Source organism: Apodemus sylvaticus, chromosome 16, assembly GCF_947179515.1.
Source record: "Apodemus sylvaticus chromosome 16, mApoSyl1.1, whole genome shotgun sequence".
Lineage (NCBI taxonomy): Eukaryota > Metazoa > Chordata > Mammalia > Rodentia > Muridae > Apodemus > Apodemus sylvaticus.
Genome location: NC_067487.1, coordinates 66,813,206 through 66,841,144, shown reverse-complemented (window position 1 = coordinate 66,841,144; position 27,939 = coordinate 66,813,206). Strand labels below are relative to the sequence as shown.

General features: G+C 45.2%; 1 protein-coding gene across 1 annotated transcript in view; it reads left to right on the top strand.

Annotated features, from left to right (window-relative positions):
• The window catches only part of Ap3b1 (adaptor related protein complex 3 subunit beta 1), a 200,642-nt gene that overhangs the window by 16,981 nt on the left and 155,722 nt on the right, over positions 1-27,939 (top strand). The window contains exons 2-3 of the mRNA XM_052159389.1: positions 14,529-14,604; positions 18,888-18,962. Coding sequence (XP_052015349.1) covers positions 14,529-14,604; positions 18,888-18,962 — 151 coding nt within the window. The remainder of the gene's footprint in view (positions 1-14,528; positions 14,605-18,887; positions 18,963-27,939) is intronic.

Sequence of the window (27,939 nt, the reverse complement as noted above, 5' to 3'; positions counted from 1 at the left end):
CAGTGACCTTTTAAACCTGAGTTTTAGAAGCATACCTTTCCAAGTGCTTCAGGGACGAGCTTATCACAAGTAGAGACTGCATATCGGTCTCCCCAGCTCCCCAGACAGAAGGCTGATCCAACACATCAGATGGGAAACTTACCTTCTGTGGCCCTGGAAACATGGTCGCCTTTAAAAAGAGAGTTTTAAAATTAATCTAGCTTTGAGTTGGCATGTCTTGCGAACACAGTTGTAGAAACTTACATTTGCCCTCATGTAGTTTGTGAATTTCTTGGAGGAAGAGTGAATACTAATACTCAGCCTTGATGCACCAACTGACTGCTTGGCCTGCCTGTGTTTATGCCCATCTGTTCCTGTGGCACCGTGCCCATTGTCATGGTGGCATGCCAGTAGCAGCGAGGCGTAGGCGCCAACACAGATGAATTGTTTGGATGGAATACACTATTCTGTAATACTAATTAATTTTGAGCTGATGAATCTGCATGAGCTAATGTTAACCAAATACAGCCCAAGTACTATCAGTGAAAACAAAATGCCTGTTGACTTACAGAGGGGTATATCACAGATATTTCAGCCCGCCACCGAGAGTAATTACAATCAGTGTTTACTGTGGACCCAACAATCAGTTTTCTTTGTATAAAATTTAGAGCTTAAAAGAAAAAAGATGCAGTGGTTTTTATCATGGTAGAATGTGATTAGCAGGAAGTCATGTAACATTGTTAGTTACAGAGTTTATACCACTTGGGTGGTTCTTTATAGTATTGGATTTGAAAGTAAATTTCGTTTAATTCTGTGCTTTACCAACCCCAGTTCTGTAGTGGCATGCTAATGAACGCTGAGCAAGGTCACATGTGCTTTCTGTGTTGGCTCCTTTATTGGTTACTCGGGAACAATAGCAGCTCCCTGCACTTCATCCAGACTTTGTCTCTGGATAACGTGTTACATTATGGAAAACACTGGGGCTGAGTTAGTTACATGTTATAAACACATGATGTAAACTTCCATTCGTATACTGTCACAGTCAACCGTAATGAACAAGTTCATAAGCCTCTTCTTCATAAAACGTCAGAGGATCTCGTGCAGACAGACATACTATTCTTTCTGTGTCTTCCCTTTTACTTAATATATTTTGGAGATCTGTCCATATTAATATATGAAACAAGTACTGTCTCTAGCCACAGGACTGTATTCCTTGAGATTGGTTAGTTACTCTGCTCTGGAAGGACATTTGATTGATTTCACTTCTCTCACGTATAAGCAGTTCTGCGATATACATTTTTGTACACACCGGGTGTGAGTTTATCTTCTTACAGGAACAATTTTTAGAGGTAGTCTTGTAAAGTCAAAGTTCATTGACTATTAAATCGTGGTGGATTTTGCTGAGATACCTTCTAGATGATTACACCAAGTCCCAGTGACTGGCAGTGAAGGCTGCTTTTCTTTCACATCAGTGTCAATGCTGGCCTTCATCAAATTAAATACATGATATTTTGATAGGTCTAGAATTTATGTTCCCATTTTTTTTCCCAATCTAGCTCTTTTAAAAACTCATTCCATTGTCTCTTCTGTCTTCTGAAGCTGGCAGCCAGCCTCGTGGAAGACCTGCGCCTGTGTCTAAGTCTTCCTGGGACATGGCCATGCCCTTTATGCATCCCTGTCTGTTTCATGCTGCAGTGGAGGGGAGTAGCTGCGTTGGGGATGGTGTGGCTCTTAAAGCCTAGACTGTTTATCATGTGTCCCGTATAGGGAGGCTTGCAGACGTGTCTTAAGCTAATGTGTCTCATTTTGATGCCTGTAAGGATGGTTTCTCATTGTTCTATCTTTGACTGCTGCACTTGGTGTGACTTTGCCTTTCCTTTTTCCTAAGATTTTTAAAGTATGTGACATCCAGTCTTTGTCAGTTTGGTGCAACTTCTTCAGTTATTTTTGTTCTTTGATTTCTCTTCCTTGCTTTTGGCTCTAATTAGAGCCGTGTTTGGTTAGCATAGAATACGTCCATGCTGTCTTCCATCCTTGTCTCTGTCTGAGCTTTAATTGGCATGTTTCCCCTGGACCCTGCCTTCAGTTCCTAGTCTGCTTTAAGCCTGCCCAGAGGGCTTTCTCTCTCGGATTCTGTATTTTCAGTTCTGAGTATTGCAGGCAGTCCTAGCTACTTTGTGGATTCTTCTTTCTCCCATCCTTTATCTCCCCTCCCCCAGCTTTCAGCCCTTACCACTAGACAGATAGGAGAGAGAAAGAGTAGAGAGAGCCAGCCTTAGGAGAGAGAAGGAGATAGGAGAGAGAAAGAAGGTTACAGACGAGAGAGAGTGCTAGAAATCTCTGAATCTAATTTCTTTCCTCTTGTTCTTTGACCACCAAACTGCAATCAGCCCTTCCCTCCTACGACCAACAGTCACCACCCTCCCCTGTTGGGACCCTGGCATTTCTATACCCTCTGAAAGGTTCCCAGAATTTCAAACATCACACAGTCGCACAACAAACCTACTCCTCTGTCAGAGCACAGGGCGAATCACAGCTGCTGCAGAGTAGACCTAGCCCCATCTCCCCATATGTGGGGATTAGAACAAAAACATACTCTTACAGTATTTCTGTGTATTATCTATCTGGTCCATCGTTTCTTGTCATTGTGACTGTATTTAGGTATTTAAAATGTCTACCTGGTGACTCTAGAATTGGACTCAGCTGTGGGTTGTCTCTGCAGTTGTTCTCTTCCTTGCTTTGTCATTTAGTTTCTGCTGTTGTCCTGTTCCACCTCAGGGTTTAGTCAGACTCTGGGTACTTGGGATAAAGGCTTGGGTGAGTCTGTCAGCTGACCACCAGGAGCTCACTATGTTAGCTTCAGGCCCCACGCATTCTTCTCGGTGCTGTTTTCCCTCCTGGACCCCAGTGTATCATCCTGTCCGTGTTGTGTAAGCGCCCAGGGCAGCCCTGGGTGAGAGGGGCTGATTGTTGCTCTCCTCTTCAGTGGGCCCCTCTCAAGCCTCTCCCCCCGGGTGGCAGTGTCTCTTGCATTCTTAGAGGCTTCTCCTGTGGAAATGCGCCCGCTGCACAGGGGACTGTGCAGACATCTTGTGCACCTTTGGGTGCTTTCTTCCTCTTTAGTTTTGCTCAAGTTCCAGTCACTCTTGTGACTGGATTTCAGTATTTGTCCTTCAGTCACAATAATTGCTTCTCTGGTTCTGTTCTTCCTGGGGGAAAATGCACTGAGGGAACCAACTGGTGTGGAGGGACGGCAGCCTCTAAGTCCTGTCTGTATCTGTACCGTGTACACTTGCTTATGGCTTTAAAAATGGCTGTTTTCTGTGGGAGTTTACCAGGTGGTTTCATGACAGGAATTGGAGATCCTTATACTGCATCAGTCACCGTGTTTTAGACATAGCGACCAGAATGACCCTGCTAAATATATTAAGTTATAATTTTTTTTTTAATTGAAAACCACTCATTGCTCAGCTGTTTTAAAACTCTGAGAGTAAACACTGCTGCCTTTAGTCCTGGACCATGTGGATGTGGGGCAGAGCCTTTCTCTCCTGCCCCTCCCACTCCCTCACCCGAAAGGCACATCTTTCCAGCCGCAGGTCCCGCTTCTTTGTTGAGTGCGATTGCCCACTCTCAGTCTGCTTCCTGTGTTCTCTGCAGTCTGTCCTTTTGTTTTACTTCCTTCATGTGCTGCCCTATGACTCACACTCTGCTTCTCAGGTGCATTTTTTTGTTTTGTTTATTAGAATCCAATTTCCTGAGGGATCCCTCCCCTCCCACCTCGTTTATCTTTTGTGGTCCCCAGTGCAAATGGGACATAAAGGAGGCAGGCCCTTCAAGATGGAAGACAGTGTTACTTGTCTGACTGAGAGGCGTGCTCTGAATATTCATGTGACTGTACACTAGCTTTTCAAATGAAGATAACATTGTCTGTGTGGGGGAAGTTTTAATAAAAAGCCAGGAGAGAAAAGCTAGGGTTAAGGGAGTGCCTGGAACGGGTTCTCCTTCAGGCCTCTACACAGTACGGAGAGAAAATTCTGTCTGTGCTTGGGTGATTTTGGTTTGAGAGGCGATAGTGGGTGACAGGATGGTTCAAGGTTCCGTCAGGTGTAGCTGGAGTTTTCCAACTTTGTATGTGGTGAGTGAGCAGCACCTGCCTGAAGCTGTGCAAGGCTCAGATGTGAGGAAGGGTAGGCAGGCGGCAAGCATCGGCAGGCCCTGCTGCTCCACCAGCGTGTCAGGCAGGCCGGAGCCGTGGCTGTAGCTCTGCGCCCTGCTCTAGTGCCCGGGCGTTTCTGCAAATCCATTCCCATTTGCCCTTGGCACCAGGAGCTGTCTTCTTAGGCAGTTCTCAGGGCCCAGGTTTGAGAGGGTCTGGCAGTCTTGGGAAATGTCCTGTACCCTGCAGCCCCCATTTTGACATCTATTGTGGTACAGCTCTTAAGAAAGTCACTGTCCCTCAGCACTTGTGCCATGCCCTCATTTTCAGATTTAAGTCTCAGGTGTGGCTCTTAGTGGTGCACAGCTCTTGGGCTGTTTTGAGGGAAGGGAAGGGAAATGTGTAGAGTGACAAGGTAATGATTACTGTTGCATTTTCAAAAGACTTTGGGAAGAAGACTTGGGATATTTTCAACACAGAGCAAGTAAATGTTTGAGGGGCCAGTGAGTTGGGAAGACAACATTGATACTCCTTACAGTGCAAGCCCAGGGATTATCTGAAGGGGAGAACCAACTTCTGAGAGGTGTCCTTTGACCTCCACGCATGCACATACACATACCATAAAGAAGACAGACGTTCAAGGAGGGCGTTGTCTTTACCCTGCAATCCCAGCTCCAGAGAGGCAGAGGCACGAAGATCGCAAGTTCCAGGCCAGCCTGGCCTGTGTGGCGACACTGTTTCAAAACTAGTCCTCTCAAATAAATAAAAATAAAAATGATTCACAGATTCATGATAGCTTACGTCTGGATGAGTGTTAGACTGTTGTAGATACACTAGGTCTTCCATAGGAGACCGCAGAGTCTGTGTTGCAGTGGGCATGCATAATGCCCGCTGCTTTATAGTTGCTGTAACGACCTCTGCCTGTATGAGTTTTAGAAGAGAGAGGGTCAGAGTGGTAGCCACGTATCAGGACGTTGGGGAGTGTAAGAGAGTCTGGCTGTGAAGGGATGTGGGCAAGCTTGGAGAATGTGCCCTGTGGCTGATGTAGCAATTGCGGGACTTTACCCATGTTTGAAAACTGAACAAAGTATCCTCTTAGAATTGGAGAATGTTATTATAAGTCACACCACAGTAAGGCTGACAAGTTAATTGTGTGATACCCTGTTCTCAAAGTGCTAAAGAGCTTTTCTTTCTTTAAAAAAATTTCTGTCTGTCATGGATGAATACTTCTACAAAATTCAATAAAAATAAATTACTAGAAAAATACAGTGGAAAAAGTATGTAAAATACCACCCCCTTTTTATTGGATTCAATAAACATAAAATTATACTGTCAAATTACTCTTCCAAGTTTCCAGGTGCGTGCACTGTCTGCCTGCATGTGTCCGGGCCCAGGCATCCCACATAGCACTAGGATCTGGTGCACATCAGCTCCTGCTGGGTCGCAGTCTCCTCTTCATTTATATTGCTTTATAAGGCGTAGAGGAAGAGAGGATGTGTGTGTGGGAGGGGTAGTGTTGTAATGAGTTCTGGGTTTTAGATCTATGAGAAAGAAAGGCCATTGATACTCTACAAACTCACCTACCTCCCAGGTTGTTCTGCGTGACTGGTCCTATGTTGCTTTGGGCAGTATTCCGGTTTATTCTGGTAGAATACAAACTTGTTTCTTGCTCAGAGTAAGGCTTGCTTTAGCTTTTCAGCAATGCATTTCCTGTTCCTTGAAACTTAGGCATATTTTGAACGGGACAGGAACAGTTATACCATTTAACACCACAAGATGTCACTTATGTAAAAATAAAGTCAGTTGCCTAATATTGCAGGTAAGTGAAGAAGCAGGTAAATAGAAAGAAGCACGCATTTGAAGCAGATACACATGGTATTTCAAATGCTGCTAATTCAGCATTATTTCAAACGGGTATCTTGAGTTTAAGTGTCAGGTAGTAACACATGCTCCTAGTCAGTTTTGAATACATACCGTGAAGGCGCTGACCTAGGTGCAGGACGAGACAGAGCATCTGAGAGTGAACAGGAAGGAGTCAGCTCCTTTAGTGCTTTCTGTTTTGGTTACGAGCGAAGGGGCTTTGAGAAGGGCACTATCTGGGAGGTCATGGTGACAGGTGGGAAGGTGGGCACTGCCTCTGGCTGAAGCAGCGCCTGGGGCTTAGGTCCTTTCCTGGGGCTTCAGAGTAAGCAGCTCTTTCCTGGGGCTCTGAAGGCGTCTGTGTTTGCCTTGGAGACTGTCTTTTCTGTTAGACAAGAGCTAAGCCTTTGGCTTTGATGTCTGCATCCTGTTTTCTAGTTTTCAGTTTTAGAGAACAGGACAGGACATAGGGTGGCTGAGAAGAGGTCTTGTCTGCCCGCACATAGGAGGAACAGGCCAGGCCTCCATTGGACCAGCAAGGTGATGGCTGCGTGAGCCGTCCCAGGTCACCCTGACTGGCAGGTCCTAAAAATTGATATTTTATTCTTCCTCATTGTCCATTTTTCTCTCCAGGTAACACTGGCGAGGAAAGTTCTGTAACATTCTTAGGGAAAAGGAAAGGGAAACATAGGAGAAAGGCTTCCCCTTTTCTGGCATTTGGTGTTCAATCATCTCTTCTCAGTTCCTAATTCTGTGTGTGTGTGTGTGTGTGTGTGTGTGTGTGTATGTGTGCTGTATATGTGTGTTTGTTTTCTTAACCGGAACACAATTTAAAACATTTCTGATAGGTTTTAGTATTTTTTAGGTTTTTAGTATCTTTTAGGTTTTAGTATTAAATTTAGTATAAAATATTAAATTTAGTAAAAAATATTTAGTATAAATATTTTTATTTAGTATAAAATATTTATTTAGTATATATTAATATATATAGTATATATATTTATTAAAATATTTATTTAGTATAAAATATTTATATTTACATTTATTATATATTTATATATTTTATATATTTATATAAAATATTAAATTTAGTAAGAAATATTTAGTATAAATATTTTTTAGTATAAATATTTTTATTTAGTATAAAATATTTATTTAGTATATATAGTACATATATTTAGTATATATTAGTATATATAGTATATATTTAGTAAAATATTTAGTATAAAATATTTTTAATATAAATATTTTAATATAAAAATATTTAGTATAAAATATTAAATTTAGTATTAAATTTAGTATATTTAGTGTTTAGTTAGTATCATTGAAAACTATAAATGAAAGAACAGGACAAAGCAGGCGGGGTGGCTCAAGGCTCACTGCTCTCACACCACCACAGCTTTCTACTGTCTGAGTTGAAGAGCCTGAGGTGTTAGAAGAGGGCATTCTAAGTTAACTACAGTATTTTCATATTTAGTAGTTTAACTCTTCAGAGGCAGATTTCTTTTAAAATACGTATTTTATTTTATGTGTATGAATGTTTCTCCTGAATGTGTGTATGTGTACCATGTGTGAGCCTGGTGTCCTCAGAGGTCAGGTCCTTGGAACTGGAGTTACAGATGGCTGTGAGCCACCTTGTGAGTGGTGGGACTAGAAAATCCTTCCTGTGGAAGAACAGCAAGTGACCTGACCAAGGAGGCGTCTCTCCGCTCCACACATTTGTTCACTCATTTGTTTGGGGCGGGGCACGCAGGTTGCGTGTGGAGGCGTGCCAGCCTCTGGGCGGCCTTCTCCCCTTCCACCGCCTGCTGCTGTGCTGCGTGCTCCAGGGTGCCTGGCCCACAGCTTCTGCATGAGTCCCCTCCGCCGCCTCCCGTCTCACCATGGAGGGCTAGCATTCTCGATGCACGCACGCATGCACGCACGCACGCCATTGCTGCCAGCGGTGTGTGTGGGCTCTGGGGATTGAGCCCTGGCCATCAGGGTTGCATGTGTCAGATGCCGGAGCCAACTACTCAGTTTTTACACATAGCTACTTCTATTTAGTTAACACAAAGTGCTGGTTGTATTTAGTTGGATGTTTTAATTACTGTAGTTTGTCTTTTTTGTCTCCTGTGAATGTTTACTACTATATTTAATGTACCATTTGAAAAGTAAAAGTAAACTTTTTTCATAATAATTCGCATTTCCTGTATTCTTTCTGGGGAAAAGTAAAGTGTGTATAGTGTTTCTTTTTAAATTGTTTTGGTAAAAGGACAGTTTCTTAACATTTAAACCCTGTTTTAGTTTGCCTAGGTGAATTCACTGGGTGAATTAACCAACACAAACTTTTTGAAGGTGGCAGGCAGATCAAGGTGTCAACAGCTTTGTTTTTTTTTTTTTTTTTTTTTTAATGAGACAGGGTTTCTCTGTGTAGCCCTGGCTGTCCTGGAACTCACTTTGTAGACCAGGCAGGCCTCGAACTCAGAAATCCACCTGCCTCTGCCTCCCAAGTGCTGGGATTACAGGCGTGCGCCACCACTGCCCCGCACAACAGCTTTGTTTTCGAGGCCTCTCTTTTCTGGTGTGTCTGATCGTTCCTTGCTGTATGTGCTCTTATCCTTATCCCTTCTTAAAAGAGAGTCTGACTGGCGTAGGGCGCGCCCACTGGTCCTCACAGCTCCTCAACTAAGACTGTCTCCAGGAGGTTTCACTTCAGTGTGAACTTCACGCTCATTTCTTTTTTTGTTCTTTTTAAAAGATTTATTTTATGTATTAGGGTTCTTTAGAGAAACAGAGTTTACAGAGTGAGTCTATATGTATATTTAGAAAGGGCATTTATTAGAACAGCCTACCTACAGGCTGTGGTCTACCTAGTCCAACAGTGGCTGTTTATCAAGGGAAGATTCAAGAAGCCAGCAGTTGTTGAGTCTGCAAGGCCGGATGTCTCAGCTGGTCTTCTGTATATTGCAGAATTCGGAAGAAGTAGGCTCTAGTGCTAGGAATGGATTTGCCAGCGATGTTGAGAGCAAGCAGGCAAAGAGTGAAAACTTCCTCTTCCATGTTCTTTCTCTCTAGGGTGCCAGGAGAAGGTGTGACCCAGAGTGGACGTGGGTCTTCTTACATCCAAAGGTCTGGATTAAAAGGATGGCTTCCTATTTTAAATAATTTAATTAAGAAAAAGTCCCTAACAGCTGCATGGGTTTTAGTTGATTCCAGAGGTAGTCACGTTGATAACCAAGAATAACCACCACAACGTCTAGAGTGTTTTGCCCACATGTATGGAAGTGATTGTGTGCACGCCTGATTCTCTTGGAGACCAGAGTTGGGCACCAGATCCCTTGGAACTGGAATTAGGAATGTTTTCAGCTTCTGGGTAGGTGCTGGGAACCAAACCCTGGTCCTCTGCAAGAGCAGCCAGCCTCTAATCCACCAGCCATCTCTCCAGCTCCTCATGCATTCTTGGTAGGTGCTGAGCATGTTACCTGACTTTGTAAAGTGTTTTAATCCTGAGGTAAGAAGGCCGGCCGTGTGTCTGACGTGCTGACCTCCCCCATCTGTGTGTAAGTGCCAACTGAGAGGGGGAGGCATTGGGAGTTGCTTCTTTCCATTTGCCTTGTAGCTCCCAGTGATTGAATGTAGGTCGCCAGATTTGGTGTGGGTGTCCTTACCAACACCGGCACTTTTCTGGGGCTGTCATTTGGTGGGGGAATGTGTTGTGTTCAGGAGCCATGCAGGTGGATTTTTTTGCCTACATTTCACAGTTTGCTGCAGACTGGCAGGTTGTAGCTCATGCACTGTGATAGTGGTGGTTAGTTTTACCTGTCACCCTCCTGGCCAGGGCTTCTCAACCTTCAGGTTGTGACCCCTTTGTGGTTTGACTGTCTCTTTCACAAAGACTACATATCAGATATCCAGCGAAGCAGACATTTACATTATAATTCATAGCAGAAGTAAAATTGGTTGTGATTGGGTCACCACAACCTGGGGAGCTGTAGTAAAGGGTCGCAGGCTAGGAAGGCTGAGAGCCGCTGCTCTAGGCTCTGTGCCCGACAGCTTCTTTCAGAAACTCGAGTTTCTTCTGAAGAATTAAAATGGGATTCAGTAACTTTAATTCTTGAATAAATGTACACCCTCATTTCTAGGTCTGCAAATCAATGTCTGATCTCATATGTCCTTCTTGAGTGTGATTTCCATTGTCTTTAGAACTAAATGTCTTGTTTAAACCAGTGGATAAGGTGCTGTAACACTCTTATCCATCTTACAGAATTAGCATTTGTTATAACCACTTAAGCCTTACAATAGAAATGTTTTTACGGACATCCCTTGAGGACATCCCTTGAAATCGCCACCACAGGTGCAGAGCCCTTACATCTTAGACATAAAAACTTCCCTGTGCTTCCCTTCCCCTCCTACGTGGGGCTGCAGTCCATATGCAGTGGGGCTGCAGTCCGTATGACATGCGGGTGCGTTCTGTCGTTGGATTGACTATTAACAAGCGTTAGCCCTGCCTATCCTCTTGTGTTTGCTTTCTTCGACTCAGAATAATGATTATGAGAGTTCATGAACCTGTCGTTGCCTGCATTGGTAGCTAGTTCTTCTTTATCATTGCGGAGAGAGAAATATTCCAACATATGGCTTAAGTCACATTTTGCAGATGGACATTTAAATTTTTTTCAAGTTGATTATTATGAAATGCCTATTAATAGATTCACTACAAATATTCTCATAAGTCGTCGTGTGGATATGTGCTTTTATTTCTCTTTGAGGAGGAATGGCTGAATGGTATAGCAAGTGTATTCTTAAATTTGTAAGAGTTTCCCATTTTCCTGCACAATCATACCATTCTATGTTTCTCCCACAACTGTGAGAATTTTGGGTGCTGGATGTCCGTGCCGACATTTGTTATTACCAGTCGCTTTAGCCATTGCGGGTGTGTAATGATACCTCACTTCACAGTTTTCTGAAGAATAATGACAAGTTTTCAGGAATTTATGATCTTGCTATGTCTTCTGTGGTAAAGTGGACACTTGACTCTTACCTTTAAAAATGGAATTGAATCACTGCGAAGCTGCTTCTTAGTTTTTATTTCCGGGTTCCTGTAGAGTCATTTTGAGTTAAAAGATATGCTTCAGGGATGTCCTGTGTCCCTCACCATTTGTTAAGCCGTGGTATAAGAGCACAAGCAGGAAGTGGACACTGATGAAATCCATCCGTGGTTCAGGTCTGCACAGGTTTATTGTATCGCTCCTGGTGATAGGACTAGCTTTCCCTTGTCACACGTGTGGTTCACGTGCTCAGAGTGCTCCCCCCATCTGTCCCGAGTGGTCTCTAATACCTCTGCCCTTTGCCTTGTTACTGTTAAGCTGTGGCCTTGCAGGGCTCAAGCCCAGCTTACCCCTCTGAAGGTAAATCAGTGCCGTCCCACGTGTCAGCAATCTATTTCCTTTCATTGCTGAGTTGCATCCCAGGAAATGGACGCCCCACAATTTGATACTTACCTCGAGTACTGCTCAGCTGTGCCAGACATTGAAGCTGCTGTCCTTATCAGATATGCAGTGCAGACCTCAGGAAGCACACCCATTGCATTAGGATGCAAAATCTGCTTTCCTCTTTACTAAATGGCAGAATGATATGTATAGAAGTAAGTGTCTTAAGATAAGTTTCTTCCTGATTTATTATCCATGAATGTTTTGCTTTTATACAACTCTATATATCTGACTAAGTGGGATTGTGTAAAAATTTCTTGGGTAAAAATGGTTGCAAATGGAGCCTGTGGGAAGCCCTGCTTGGACAGCTCTGGGCTTCCTGTGCCTGTGCTGGGGTCTCCCAGAGCCCACCACCATGCTGGCGGATGCCACTTCTATAGGGAGGCATGTCTTTGTTGAGAAATGGATGACTGCCTCTCTGTACCTCATAGCACTTGCGGCCTGGAAATCGCAGACGTTACCAGTTCTTGTTCGCTTGTTTTATCCAGTTTGTTTTATCAGTCCTTGAGTTTTCTTTCTTTCTTTAAGATTTATTTATTTTATGTATGGGAGTTCAGTGTCGTTCTCCTCGGACACTCCAGAGGAAGCCATCGATCCTATTACAGATGGTTGCTGGGAATCGAACTCTTAACTGCTGAGCCATCTCTCCAGCCCAGCCCTTCAGTTTTCTCATGACCTCCTTTTTGTTTATTCATTTTGAGGCAGGGTCTCTAGGTGGCTGGGGCTGCTGGGAGTTGCTACAGCCAAGGCTGACTTTAAACTCATAGTCTGCCCACCTCAGCCTCCCACGTTGGGATTTCCTGCACTGTCCCATTTGGCCTGACGGTCCTTTCTTGAATGATTTTAGCCACACCCTTGGTATTTCTCCAGAATATCCCTTTTTATTGTTTGTTTTTTAGCTGGGTTGAGGATTTTCTGAAAAATTTAAGTTCTAATTTCTTTATATTTAAATCAGATGCTTCTTTAAAAATTAAATATATATATATAATATATATATATTATTTTTTTTTTGAGACAGGATTTTGTTTCCTGCTCTGGAGTCTGTGGGACCTGGAGAATGGAACTAGTCATTGAGGTCGGGCAGTAGCAAACCCTCAGACAGTTTATGCTCTGAGGGCTAAACATACCTGAATAAAAGTGTACAGTCACTAGGATAAGGACATATGGCTGGCAAGGCACGCCTGGCTAAAATGTGTTTTTCCATGGAGGCATATAAACACATAACAATAGCTGGTTGTGATGAATAACCTGAAGGAAACTCTCCTATCTGCTGTACCTTGGAGGGGCACAGAAACATAATCCAAGAACAGGTGTGTGTTTTTGAAGAAACTGAGGTCACAAGACTTGTTTTTTTGGAGTTTTCTCACAAGCACTCAGAATTCTCCTCACACGATTTCCAGTCTGGACTATGTTCTAACAGGGTTTTACTGTACAGCCCTGTGGGCTTGGCCAGTATATGTCTTACCTCTTATATTTTACTATTAGCAGCAAGGAAAAACCAGGCTATTTTATCAATGTGCTGCTTTTGAAATAGCCCCATTTAAATTTCCAATGGCGTAACTTTCTGTTCTTCCTTTCCCCTCTTCTCTTCTGTCTCTTCTCTCTCCTTTCTCCCTTCCCTACCTCCTTTCTCTTCCTGTTCCCATCACGCCTTTCCAGCCCCCTTTGCCATGGATTTTCACTGTGTTTCCCAGTGAGCTCTTAACCCAGGCTCAGGCGATTCTCTTTCTGCGCCTGCCCAGGTCTTTGGACTACAGACATGCACCACGGCCTTTGCCAGGGCTCCTGCTGTTCCTCCATCTCTGTGTCCTTAGGACATCTGAAAACAGCTCACCTAGGTCTCTGTTGCTGTGTAGAAGCAGAACCCACTTTCCTCTGTCTTCCGCTAACATTATCCCTCCTGTCTGAGATCTCACAGATCATCTTTAACATGCATTTCTCTTGGCTCCTTTTTCGAATGTGTGTTTTAGAACTCTAAATCCTTTCCCTAGTACCTAGTTGCAAAGCAATTTTTGTAGCATCAGTCTGCTTCTGGGTGCTAAGATCTGTCTTAGCCTGCCAGGCCTGCTGTAACACCCCAGACTAGGAGTCCTAAACACAGACTTCATCACATAGCTCTGTCTGCAGCCCAAGGACAAAGCATTGGTAGACTACTTCTCCTGAGTGTCAAGAACTCTTTGTCTAGCAATCTGTCTTCAAAAATTATTTCATTTTGTTTAATGAAAAGTGATGAGAGGTTACAAATTATATATTTTCTTTAGTGGGACAAGTACACATTTGTGAATTTCCCCAGAGAAGATTAGAAGGCTGGCCATGACCGCCAGGAACTGGTGGGGGTAGTCCTCCTCGTCTCTGCAGCTCTTCCGAGTAGCTTTTGTTCTAAACTCTTTTAAGGCTGTTTTAAAAAGCAGACAACCTCAGAACCAAGGCAGACATGGCCTCCTGGGTGTCATTGCTACAGAGGGTAGCAGTGTTATCTCTGTGGGTCTTTGACCTGGGAATAATGTCCCCTTCCTGACTGTCTCAGTGCCCAGTTGCTGCATCCCACTGTCTCAGACTTCTGAGTAGTTCTTTCTCTTCCCTGTGTTACCATCCCTACATCACAGGCTACCGGTTAGATGTTGAAGTGGTTTTAGTCTCAGAATGAAGGAGGTGTCCCTATTTATTTGTACAATAAGGGGATAGGAAGTTGGGTTGGTGTGAATGGTACACACCTTAGTCAAGGCCCTTGTGTAGTGGAGTCTGAAAACATTTTTAGTTTGGTGGTTTTGTTTTTGCGGGTGGTAGTGTTTGAGAGCTGACTTGATAATTTTTTCCCTGGTGATTATGTCAAAGAAACTCTGAGGTAAGCGACTCTGACGCCATGCTCTAGATGACATTTCAACAGCAGAGTGAAGCTGAGGGGCAGTTCTTGCCTCTGTGCCACTTTGGGCTTTATGACCATGTGCTGCAGCTCCTTACTGTGTCCCATTGTGCGGTTTCCAGGTCTCATACGAATGACAGATTGAATAGCTGTCTTCTGCAAAAAGTCCAAGTGTAGAATTATGTCTTCTTTTTTGTAACAGGAATGAAGACCTGAGGCAGATGCTGGAGAGCAGCAAAGACTCTGCCAAACTCGATGCTATGAAGCGGATCGTTGGGGTAGGTCGGACGCTCGAGGGTCTGGGCTCCCCGGAGCTGGGTAGCCTGTGATTATAGCCACTGTGCGTGCTAAGTAATGGGTAAACAGCATTACTCTGTTTGTTCTAATTAATTTACATTACCTTTAAAAAATGTCAAGGAGGCAGGAACATAAGAAATCAAGAAACAGGCGTTCTTGTTCTCACTTTTCTGTCTCTGATATTAAATTATTTCTTCTGTAAGCTAGAATCAAGCATTTTGAAGACCATGCAGTACCCTGTTTTCACCTACAGGTATTTAAGGAGTTTTGCTTGTGATCTTACTGCAAAAGATCACCGTTGTGAGCACACAGCCCTGTGCATGAGAGCTGAAGTCCTTTCTTCTCATCTGGGCAGGCTGAAGCGCATGTGCAGCGAAGCTAGGGTGTTCCCTGCTGCTGAAGGTGGGGCAGCGGGCAGATGAAGGAGGGAGCTGGCTGTAGCAACAGTTGTGTTAGGTCTGAGGAGTCGCCTGCTATCAGTTAGGAGAGGATCCCGGGATGCAGCAGTGATCTGTAGGAGGTAGTGCTTTCATGTGAACCCGCAGATCATAAGGGTGGAAAATGCGTTTATGCAGGCACCTAAAAGCTTGAGGGACTATTTCATATCTGTGAAGTTAAATGTCTTAACATCCACTAGAAGGGTAGAGGGAGATTTTGTAACAAAATGTTCCCTGGAAGACAAACCGATCTTCAAGTGTCCATTTAACAAGCATCAAAATGAAACAACATAGGAAACAAATTAGGAAACCTGTAAAGCTTGAAAAAGGGAGATTCATGGTTACAGTGAAAAGTGTTGCTATGCTGCTCTGAAGACAGCAGAGTGGGAGACAGAAAGCCAGTGAGGCCTAGCACGGCACCAGTGAGGCCCAGCACGGCAGCAGTGAGGCCCAGCACGGCAGCAGTGAGGCCCAGCACGGCAGCAGTGAGGCCCAGGACGGCAGCAGTGAGGCCCAGCACGGCACCAGTGAGGCCCAGCACGGCACCAGTGAGGCCCAGCACGGCAGCAGTGAGGCCCAGCACGGCACCAGTGAGGCCCAGCACGGCAGCAGTGAGGCCCAGCACGGCAGCAGTGAGGCCCAGGACGGCACCAGTGAGGCCCAGGACGGCACCAGTGAGGCCCAGGACGGCACCAGTGAGGCCCAGGATGGCACCAGTGAGGCCCAGTACTGCAGCAGCTTCTTTAAGTGTGAACACATGAAGGAAGTAGAAGTGAAATCACCACGTAATGGGGGAGGCAAAACCCAGCTGTACATCTCGTGTCCCCAAGTAAAGTCTCCAGTGCCAGGAGTGGGTTCCGTCTAATTGTTGGTGAAAGGTGCTCGTGGAAATTTCCAAACAACCCAGGTGCTGCCAAGGCGCCTGCTGCTCTCTCAGCCTGATAGTGAGGCCGTCCTCACCTGAGGTCAGGGAGTCGTCAGCTGTCCTGTTCTTCCTACACCGAGGGTTGGACCCTGAGTGACCCCATCCCTTCATGAGCGCAGACTGCTCTGCTCTCCTACCGTTCATTTGCATACACTGCTGCTGTCTCAGTGGCCGACTGGATTCCCCATCTCCATCCCGGCCGCTGCTCTCATCTTTCCGTCTGCCACTCACTCCTGTGCTGGCCCTTTCGTCTCTCTTACGCCTATCAGTCTGTTTCCGTCTCCCCGTCTCCCCGTGATTGTTTCAGGTACTTCTCCACTTCCTGTTCTCTTTCCCACACTAATCGGAAAGGTCTTGAGATGCAAGCCCAGTGAGGCTTGCCCTCTGCCGAGCTCTGCCGTGGCTTCCATTTCCTTCTTAGCCATGGGAAGCCACCTGCTTTGCTGTGACGGCAGGCGCATCCTTTGTCCCCTGCCACTCCACCCTGGCTGCTCTGGCCTCCTACCTGCAGAGCGTGCTGTGGAAACTGCTCTTCCTGCAGATCCCATGCTTCCCTTCCGTCAGCGTCCTCTGCAAGGAGAGCTTTTGGGGGGTCACTTTACGGAAAAACAGCAGCCGCCTCTACTTCGGATTGCAGGGCTCCCCATTTTTCTCTCGCTTTGTCTGTGGTAGTCAGTGTTGCTACCCTCAGGTGTGATAGTTACTTGTTGTGGAACATACTGTGTGTTCGAAGGGGCTCCCTGGCTGAGGACCACTGTGGTCTCTCAGCAAACATCTTTGGAATTGTACTATAGGATTTTCTTTCTCTTCCTCACATATATTAACTTTGTGAGTCTTTTTAGAGTGTGGAGTTGTGTTAGCCTTGGGATAGTGTTTAATGTGACAGAATCTCAGATAAGGTCCTTACAGAGCACGTACCTGATAGATGAGGAAGTGGAGGGTTACAAGTCATAGCAACATGTTGTAGCTGCAGTATTTTGTGAATTTTCTATGATACTTAGCAAGCTTCACAAAAGATACAAGTAAAAATATTGCAAAGTAGAGAAATATAATAATAGAGGATGAGGTTGTAATAAGGAGTGTGTATTTTGTTCTTTTTTTTTTTTTGAGACATTTTTGCTATGTAGCCCAGGTTGACTCAAACCTTCCTGCCTCAGCCTCCCAAATGCTGGGCTTATAAACATGCAGTTCTATGCCTAGCAGCCTTACCAAATATTTTAAATATGTCTCAACAGAAAGGAATTATGACTTCTTACTGGAATTAAAAAACATAAAAAAACTCATAATATTTATATAACACACTTATTTCATACATAATAAAGCAGACATACCATTTTAGCTGGAGTTTTGAGAACGAGAAGAAAATAAAAGTACAAATAGATAAAAACTAAAAATAAGTAACTAGAAATCTGTGGTAGCTGATGGGAAATCGCGGAGTGTAGATTGCAGATTCTGGGAGGTGATTCTGACAAGGGGGATGAAGAGTGTCAGGTCCTTGGGGATGGCTTCAGTGAGGGCATGATAGATAGCTCAGGAAGATTGAATGTAGACAAGTCAAGTGAATTGGTGGCAACTGAGATGGTAATGGAACCAGAGAGGACTTGGTTTAAAGTGTAGGCCAAGGAGCTTAGGAGATTCAGAGCAGCTGAGAGGACATTGGAGGAGTAACTGAAATAGTTTGAGTTATAGATTGTCAGGCAGTTTTAAAGTAGGCTGACATGAGCAAAGTGTGTATGTGGGGGGCGTGGGGGGTAGGGAGCTTTTATCCCCTTTCCATGATGCTAGGGTTGAACCCAGGGCCTTGTGCATGATAGATAAGCCTTCTGCCATTGGCTACGCCATATTAAGTTCACAGTGGTGTGCATTACAGGCAGGAAGGGAACTGTTGGGATTCCTCAGTGAGATGATGCTGACCTGAGGTAGGGTCAGAACGGCAAAGATGGCTTCACAGGAATGATCTAAGAATGAGCACCACGACCTGGTTGCTGTGTAGATGGGAGAGGAGAACAAGACCTTTCTGTGCTGGCTGCTGGCTGGGAGACTGGGAATGAACAGAGTCCTCCTGTGATGTGTTTTTGCTTTGTTGTTAAATCTTTTATCTTGAAGACTGAGTTCGGTGTTCAGGCAGCATGACTGGGATGAGAGACAGCGCTGATGTGAAGTTAGGGAGTTGGGTGTAGAGCTCTGGGGACTGATGTTGGTTTGTAGAGATGGCATTCCTAAGAGCGGAAGGCGTCTTCTGCATTTGGGCATCTGACACAACAGTGGTTCACAAACCTTCAGTGGCCGGAGGGAGAGGTGCTAGTGAAGAGACCTCTGACAGTTAGAGCTTGGCAGACAGGAGACACTTGAGAACCCTAGGGAGTGTGGGAAATTCCCTGCCCCATTGCACATGGGCTATGGTGTTAATGGAGAAACCTGGGGATGTGAAAGAGCGCTCATGAAATGTGCCTGCAGGACGAGTCTGTGCACACGCAATTTACTGTGTGGATTCTCCTCTCCCTCCTCCTCTCTCTCCTCCTCTCCCTCCTTCTTCCCTCCTCCTCCTTTCTCCTCCTTCCTCTTTTCCTCCTCTCCCTCCCCCTGCTAGGCTGGCCCTGGGGTTCCTCTTGCCTCTGCTCCCGGCTCCTGGGGTCACGGCAGTGCACTCCCATGTTCGCTGTACATTTCCCTTTCTGTGTCTGTGTGTCAATATTCATGTTGAAGCACAGGAGAGTGTGTGTTCCTGGCATGTGGGATTGGGATGTGGCTGACACTGGAAAACTTTAATTGTTATTTTGTAGCTTGCTTTGTGACAAAGTTTTTCAAATATTTAGTGTGTATAAAATTTCCCAGAACATGTTTTGTCTTCAGGTTAGTGACTTAAAAGGCTCTGTCCTGATTCTCCTCTTTCACCCTGCAGATGATTGCGAAGGGGAAAAACGCCTCGGAGCTCTTCCCTGCTGTTGTGAAGAATGTGGCCAGTAAAAATATCGAGGTACTGCTTGCTTTGACTGTTCTTATGACTCCTGCTATGTAAGCCAGCCACACACTTCCAGGTACTTCGGGATTTAAGTATGTAAATATCACTGGCTTTTTATTATGGTAAAATGTCTGCAAACTCAACTATAGGTAAAGTATGCCAGCGAGTGGGTTTGAACTTAGCTTTGGGTTTTTGGTAGAAACTGAAAAATGAGATTGAAGGTATAGTGACAGTTGTCAGTGTTCACGATTCCTGAGGGCAGTCGGGCCTTCCGTTTTATGATGCTTAGCTCTCGTGACACAGACCTAGCAAATTCTACCCAGAGTTGGGGTTTGTGGCTCTTTTGCCATGTCTAAGGCAAAAACACAAACACAAAAACAAAACAAAACAAAACACCCCGGAGATTTCTGAAGCGTTTTTGGCTGTTGTGACAGGCATGAAGTTTTCAGTGTGCCTGCAGGGGTTGATTAACCGCGCTCAGCCCTTGCGGGCCGCTTGCTCAGAAGCTAGACGGACGCACTAGCCTGATGCCGAAGCCAAACGCCTTGTCTGTACTGGAGAAGAACTCTGGTTAAAGCGAGGCAATTGTCTCACTGGCTTTGAGGCCCCTCCTACCTCATATAAAATCCAGGACAACTGCATCACTGATGACACTGGACAGTGGCATTCTGAATCAGGAGGTCCTGTGACGGGGAGGGAGGTGATTTCAGGGAGTGCTTATTTTGTGGTTTTGATAGTATTTTCAGTACATCATATGGCTTCTCCTTATATAGTTATTTCTGCTTTTTATTATGGTATTTGTCTTAGAGTTTCTATTGTCGAAAGTAGTCCAAGGAGGAAAGGGTGTATTTCAGGTTACAGCTTCACACCCCACTCCATCACTGAGGCCAGCAGAACAGGAACCTGGGGGCAGGAGCTGAGGCCAAGGCCGTGGAGAAGCACTGCTCACTGGCTATTCCTCATGGCTTGCTCGACCTGCTTTCTTACAGCACCCAGGACTACCAGCCCAGGGATGGCGCCACCCACAGTGAGCTGGGCCCCCCACGCCAATCAGGAAAATACTCTATAGGCTAGTTTGCAGGTTGTGCTCCTTCTGCTTAATTTGTTTTTCTAGAACATGTGCTTGATGAGGATGTCCACCGTGTGAGTAGTTGTCCTCCTTGTGATGGAGTGTGGTTGGCTGAAGGGCACTTGGAGCCCTCCGTGTAGTAAAACTGGAACTAGGATTAGCTTGGCACTGGCGCAGTGGTTTTAAATACAGCAGTGTTCCTCGGGAAGGCACGGGCCTTGGTGCTAAGCGTTGCTCTCCCCAGCACATGCCGCAGCACCGCATGCCTGAGCAGCACAGCACTGCTCTCCACTGGGCCCCACTGCAGCTTCAAGCCCCAGCCCTGTCACCGAGTGCACGCCATCGGGTAGCAAGGTTCATTCTGCTCTGTTTCATTTTGAATTCAGTGATTTTAGTATATTCATAGAATTTATCACAATTCCACGGTATTTTTCTCGCTCCAAAAAAAAGCCTGTGATGACTGGCGGGCACTCCTCACTCGCCTACTTTCTGTCTCCATGGATTTGCCTATTCTGGGCATTTCCCGGGGATCCTTTTAAAGGAGATCCCAGAAGGTCTTGAGAGTGTTCTAAGGCCCCACAGACTGCCTGAAGATGAGCAGCCTGCGGAACAGAGCCGGCTCCAGGCAGCAGTTTTCAGGGCTCTTCACGTAGCATGCCAACCGAAAGGGGTTTGCAGTGAGTGTCATGGTGATCAGGGCCAAAGAATGCCGCAAAAATCAAATTGCCCCGCACAAGAGACCTCACGCAGGAGATTGATTGGAGAAGGGTAATCCTCTGAGTATGGGTGGAAAAACACAGCACAGACGGGTCGTGCTGGTGGACATTATAGGTGTATTGGAGCATGCGCACTGGGAACACATGCCAAAAAATGAATGTCACATTAGTGATGCCAGGACCTTTGGCACTGAGTCATTGAAGGTGACTAACCTGGTTCTGGAGTGGACACCGTTCTTCATTGGCTAATACTAGCTGTGTCTTTATGGTTGGATAGCATTCTACTGTACGGGTGCCTGCCTTTTGTGTATTCTTCCATTGATGGACTTCAGGACTTTGGGGCTATCAGGAATAACGCTGCTCTGAGCGTCAGGGTCCCGGTACTCGTGTACAGTGACGTAGACCTTCGTCTGCTGTTGCTGAAGACATGACAGCTCTGGAGAACATGACCTGACAACCATTCCTTTCCTATAGCATCATTTTAAGTTCAAATCAGTAAAGCTTGTGAGTTCTAGATTTTCATATCTTTGATGACACCTGCCTTCCTTCCTGTCCTCTCTCTGACCCTCCCTCTCCCTTGACTTTCCCCCACCCCAGTTTTCTTCCTTTCATTCTTTTTGATGCTGGGGAGTAGAACTGAGGGCTTTGTGCATAATTCAGGAGTATGCTACCACTGAGCACATCTTTCTGTTTAACTTTTTAAAAATGTCTATATTATAGATTATGGTTCTTTTAGAGATTATGGACTAATGTCTTATGGGTAATTTTATCTTCATTTAATTTCATTTCTCTGGTCAGAAGGCATTTGGTACCCAGTGTGGTAGTGTTTTCTGTGCCATCTTGGATCTGTCCTGCCTTCTGCACTCCCAGGTTTCTTCTGGCCTCAGGTACTTTCGTGTCAGGTAATTGCATGTTGCTTATGTAGAAGCCTAAGACTCAGTGGCACTTTTGTGTAGAGCAGATTTGACTTTTGTATAATTGCAAAGCACGGTTAAAGCTGGTCTTCGTGTTACCAGGAATGGAGTGTCAGCAGTGATGATGGCTAACATAGAAGAATGCTCTCTGTGCTGAAATGATAGTGTTTTACACAGAAGAGCAACACTGTGAAACTAGTTCTGGTTCCCTGTGTGTATTTTATAGTGAAGACATGATGGAGGACACACTAAGTCACAGCAGATGTTTGTGGTCACCATCCAAAGCCAGGGAGCGTCCCAGCCACTGCTCTCCGCGCCGTTCAGTGTGTTTGAAGCTTTTCTCCCATTCTCCCTTAGCCTCTGACCCCCACATCAGCGTCAGTGCTGGGGGCTGATCGAGTCCACGGAGCTGGTAGTCAGTTCACTTGGTATTCCTGAACCTTTCATTGTGGAAACAGAACATTTTCCGTTAATTTTTGCGCAGGAAGAGCAGCTTATCTTGGCATCTGGTTATCAGTAGGAGACACCGCCGTCGGCTCCTTGTCCTTCTTTGCTCCCCAGTTCTGCCGTGTGGCCCAATGCTCTATAAGAGAGGTTTTAGTAGAAGCGTTCTTCATGGTCTCTTTCTTTTAAATATATATTTAATTTCGTGTGTATGCCGTTTGCCTGCATGTGTGGTTTTGCACCATTTGTGTACAGTGCTATGAGAGCCAGAAGAAGGTGCTGGATCCTCTGGAACTAGTTACAGACGGTTGCGAGCCACCACGTGGGTGCTAGACACTGTGTCTGTGTCCCCTGTAGGAGCACCAAGTGCTTTCAACCACTGATTTCTCTATTTGCCCCTGGGCTGTTTGATTTTGATATCTTTGTTCTTTAGAACTTGTGATCCTTTTTTGAAACATACTTAATCTATTATTATGGCAAAACTGAAATAATCTTAGAAACCTGTGCTCAGAGAATTGATTGATGTTTCCTTGCTGGCAAGTGAGAAATTTCGGTTTTGTAAGTATACGCTGCCTTAGATACACAGGGGAGCTGTGTGGTACGTCATCTGACATTAGATGTCAGATGATACAAAAAGTGACCTAGAAAGCAGTCGGCTATCGTACAAAAATAATCAAAGCGTTAGTCAATAACTCATGAAGTTTGATGCAGTGGTATCGATAAGCTAATTAAACAGATCTGCCTGTGTTCTTGCAGACTGCCGGGGCTCTGCTATGATTAGCTTTACAGCAAGGAGTGTTGTAACATTGAATGAAAGTAACTGATCAGAGAGTGGCGTAGTCACGGACCTTTAACTACTCCCATTTCTGCTCACAGAATGGTCTCAGGGAAAGTAGGCTTTCTGTGCACACCTGCAGCCTGGCAGTGCATAGGCCTCTTGTGGTCAATATTGATTGATTCTTATAACAGAACTGGAACAAATTTAGTGTTTTGCAACCTTCTGTGATTTAATATTGTTATGCTTTTTGCCATAACAGTCACAGAGATCCTTCTCCAATTGTGAGTAATTACAGTGAAGCCTGCTAGCTCAGCTGTGGTTCTGAATGTTTCTATGTAGCCATTATAAATCCTAGCTGCATCCTGGAGTTCATAATACAGTTTTAAAGCTCGCTGGCTGTCCTGATAAACAGAGGTGTTGTTGAGAAATAAATCGCAAGGAAATCAGGGCAGAGTGGACTCTTAATGTTTCTTCTCTAAAACTTTGCTGTGCAGAGTTGGCTCAGAGCATGATTGGGAAGGACAAAGAGCACTTCAGGTGATAGTTCCAACCAGACAAAACAAGTTGCATAATCATCATGATGCTTGTGGTTCCTAGTAGTGTACTGTGGCTTTTAGACATTGCTAGTCAATGACTTACAACTGCTGGGGACATTAGATCCTAGCTAAAGTGACATATTTGGAAAGCCTTAGTTTTTGTCATCCTGTGGTGTTGGAATGGGTAGTTACTGAGCTCTGACCAGCCATCCAGTCAGTCTGGCAGTTCACAGTTTAATTCAAGCAACATCATTCTTAGGGGATTCAACAACTTTGATTGAGGTGTGAACTAGCTGATAACCTGCCGACCAGCAGGTATTGGCTGCTTTCTAGCGGAGCTGTGTTCAGGAACTTAAAGCTTTAGCTGGGGAGCGTGGTCTTCTGTTCTCAAAGAATCATCTACCACAGATGTGCATTATGCCACCAAGCACGTTAAGATATTGCTTCGAATCAGAAATGTTAGTTGTAGTTTGGATCTTTTAGCTTCTTCCGCTTTTAGATTGGCTTCCCTTACCTGGTTTGGTTTCTGTCCAAACTGTTTTTGCCTGATTTTGGAACCTTTGGTTGGAACCTTATGTAAAAACATCACTTGAGATAATTTACTGGAACAGTTGTCCATATGTATGTTCATCTTTGGATTGTGCAGATTCTGAAGCTTGAGAAGCACCTATTTGAACACAAGAAATTACATGGAGTCTGACTGGGAAGGTAGGCAGGAGGCTGAGTGGGGAAGAGATGAGGATCCTGGAGTAGGGCTCCCTCACCTCTCAGAGTAGCAACAGTTGTACAGCTTGGTAACGTGAACTTCCAGGGCAAGGTTCCTCAGGTGCAGGGCTGCTTGGAGTTAGGAGACTGGTTCTTCCATAGCACAGCTGTGTGTTAGACATCGTGTATGATTTATTAAAGGTTAGATGATTTAAAGCATTTGTGTATAAATACATTTTTCCCCTTGCCTTAAAGAGCAAGAGATCTGAGTGTAGCCCTCTAATTCCAGGACTGAGGAGGTCAAGGCAGGGGCTCATAAAGTCCTGACCAGTTTAGGGTATAAGGAGGCCTAGTCTCAGAGGAAGAAAAACCCTAATATTTTATGAAAAATTTATTTCAGGGGTTGTGTAATTTTACTAGGTTTTCGGGTACCCCCCTCCCCTGGGGGAAAGGTACTAACTCCTTTTCTTAGGCAGTACGTCAATAGGAAACTGGAGGACTGATCTCATTGGCCAGAACATGGAATACTTGGGAAAGCTCCCCTGTATCCCCACAGATATATCCTAGTTGTGTTTTTCTGCCTTTGTGACTATCAGTCAGTCTGCCTCCCCCTTGAGTTGCAGTAGTTTTTTTGTTTTTGTTTGTTTGTTTGTTTGTTTTATTTGGAGACAGGGTTTCTCTGTATAGCACTGGCTGTCCTGGAACTCACTCTGTAGACCAGGCTGGACTTGAACTCAGAAATCTGCCTGCCTCTGCCTCCCAGAGTGCTGGGATTACAGGCGTGTGCCACCACCGCCCGGCTCTGAGTTGCAGTAGTCATTGTGCTTAGTGGAAGTGAGAATTGAGAGTAGAGGCAGCGTAGGCCGTAGGCTTTAAAGTATAACTGGGAGTCAGAGAGTGAGGTGAGGAATAAGGGAAAATAAAAATTAAAATGAGCCACTGGGTGCTTTCCTCTTATAACCAGAAAGAAACATTGAAGAGCTTCCTCAGATAAAGGGCACCCAACAAGACAGGGTGCTTCCATGCAGCCAGGACCCCGAGTCAGAGATAACGTGCTTTATACGATATCAGAAGTTTAAAGTATGGATTATATACAGGGTCATAGGCTTGGACTGATGTTAAACTTCTTGATTTTGGTAAAACTGTTTGAAAAGCGCATGTGATGGTTTTACTTGGGCCATCACCCAACTAGAAGTTCAGGGAATTTTATGTGCAGGGCGATGAGACACACTGTAGCTGTAGAAACTGGGCAGTGACTCTCTTGCTCACTATCACAAGAGACATGTTACATTCTAGATACGTTTTCTTCCACAGAGTTGTTTATCTTAATTACAGTTTTGGGAAGGGTGGCGGTGCAGAGGCCTGAGTGGATTAGTGTGACACTTGTGAGAGAGTGCTTTTGGTCCTCAGAGGCACCGTAGAATTAGTTTGCTCCTGTCATGGCAAGGGAGCTGCTGCTATTGTTGAAGTGACAAAGTCCTTCATTCAGGTGAGCTTGTATTGATCTCTTGAGCAGGGTTAAGCCTCTGCCATGCTGGCTGTGGGTTGTCAGATCTATAGAAGAAGCTGTTTTTTCCTGGGCATATGGAAATGCACAGATATTTCTACTTCAGCTTGGCACTGTAGCCCTAGTCTTGGGTGGCTGAAGCAGGAGGATTGCTGTGATTAGCTACAGTGTGAGTTCTAGGCCAACCTGAGTGAGCTACAGGGTAGGACCCTGTCTCACCATGTTTTTATGTAACTAGATATGATTTTGTTTTTGTTTCTTGTTTTAAGACAAGCAGAGGTAAGATCTTATAATTTATATCATTTAACATGTTAAAATTTCTTACATAAAATTCAGTGCTAAATATAGCATAAGTTTACTTGGATATAGTTTATTGTTTATGTACTAGTCAGCATTCTGTTCTTTAATTTTAGGTCTCATAGAAGATTTTAAGTAAAATTTGTTGGGGGAGGGGTTATCAGGGATAACCTGAGTGTGTTTTGTTTTTTTTTATTTTTTGTTTTTTGTTTTTTTCTGAAAAGAAAACATGGGATAGATTATATTAGCTTTCTGAGTTCCAGGTAAAATACTTTAGATTTTATTTTTAGGATTTTGTGGAATTACTTGGCCATGAAGGAAATTTAGATTTTTTTTTTGTAATTCATTTCATCTATAACATCTGTCATATAATAAAGATGAATATAATAATATATATTCAGAATCTTCACCATAGTCACTAATTATGAGAGTATAGGAAATGTGATCACCAAGTTTTCACTTGTGTTTATGATGTTATAAAGGTGGCTGAGGAGTTTGGATCATAGAATTGTCTGAAATTATCTCAGCAAGATGCTAAGAGGAGCCAACTCTTAGGTCCTGAACATTCCTGTAGATGAATGTACAGTTTTAGGTTATAAGCACAGCTCCTCAAATGCAGTGGGGCTTCCAGCACTGCACTCAGGAGAGTGGATACAGTGGGGTTTCCAGCACTGTACTCAGGAGAGTGGATACAGTGGGGCTTCCCAGCACTGTACTCAGGAGAGTGGGTGCAGTGGGGCTTCCCAGCACTGCACTCAGGAGAGTGGATGCAGTGGGACTTCCCAGCACTGCACTCAGGAGAGTGGATGCAGTGGGGCTTCCCAGCACTGCACTCGGGAGAGTGGATGCAGTGGGGCTTTCCCAGCACTGCACTCGGGAGAGTGGATGCAGTGGGACTTCCCAGCACTGCACTCAGGAGAGTGGATGCAGTGGGACTTCCCAGCATTGCACTCAGGAGAGTGGATACAGTGGAACTTCCCAGCACTGTACTCGGGAGAGTGGATGCAGTGGGGCTTCCCAGCACTGCACTCAGGAGAGTGGATACAGTGGGGCTTCCCAGCACTGTACTCAGGAGAGTGGATACAGTGGGGCTTCCCAGCACTGCACTCAGGAGAGTGGATGCAGTGGGACTTCCCAGCACTGCACTCGGGAGAGTGGATGCAGTGGGGCTTCCCAGCACTGCACTCGGGAGAGTGGATGCAGTGGGGCTTCCCAGCACTGCACTCGGGAGAGTGGATGCAGTGGGGCTTCCCAGCACTGCACTCAGGAGAGTGGATGCAGTGGGGCTTCCCAGCACTGCACTCGGGAGAGTGGATGCAGTGGGACTTCCCAGCACTGCACTCGGGAGAGTGGATGCAGTGGGACTTCCCAGCACTGCACTCGGGAGAGTGGATGCAGTGGGACTTCCCAGCACTGCACTCGGGAGAGTGGATACAGTGGGGCTTCCCAGCACTGTACCCAGGAGAGTGGATGCAGTGGGACTTCCCAGCACTGCACTCAGGAGAGTGGATGCAGTGGGGCTTCCCAGCACTGCACTCAGGAGAGTGGATGCAGTGGGCCTTCCTAGCACTGCACTCAGGAGAGTGGATGCAGTGGGGCTTCCCAGCACTGCACTCGGGAGAGTGGATGCAGTGGGGCTTCCCAGCACTGCACTCGGGAGAGTGGATGCAGTGGGGCTTCCCAGCACTGCACTCAGGAGAGTGGATGCAGTGGGGCTTCCCAGCACTGCACTCAGGAGAGTGGATGCAGTGGAACTTCCCAGAACTACACTTGGGAAAGAGGATACAGTGGGGCTTCTGGGCACTGCTCTTGAGAAAGTGGATAGGTTTAATCATGAATTCATTATATTAGTGGAGGTAAGCAAACAAACTTCTTACGTAGTCAACTTACACCTCATTTTAGTGTGAATGCTATACCAAAAGAAACAGAGACACTGGAGTGTGTTTAAGAAGGAATGAACAGCATAGAGAAGGAACTGAAACCATGTGGTATCAAGAGGAACCAGGGGCTGAGAACTTGGTGGTAG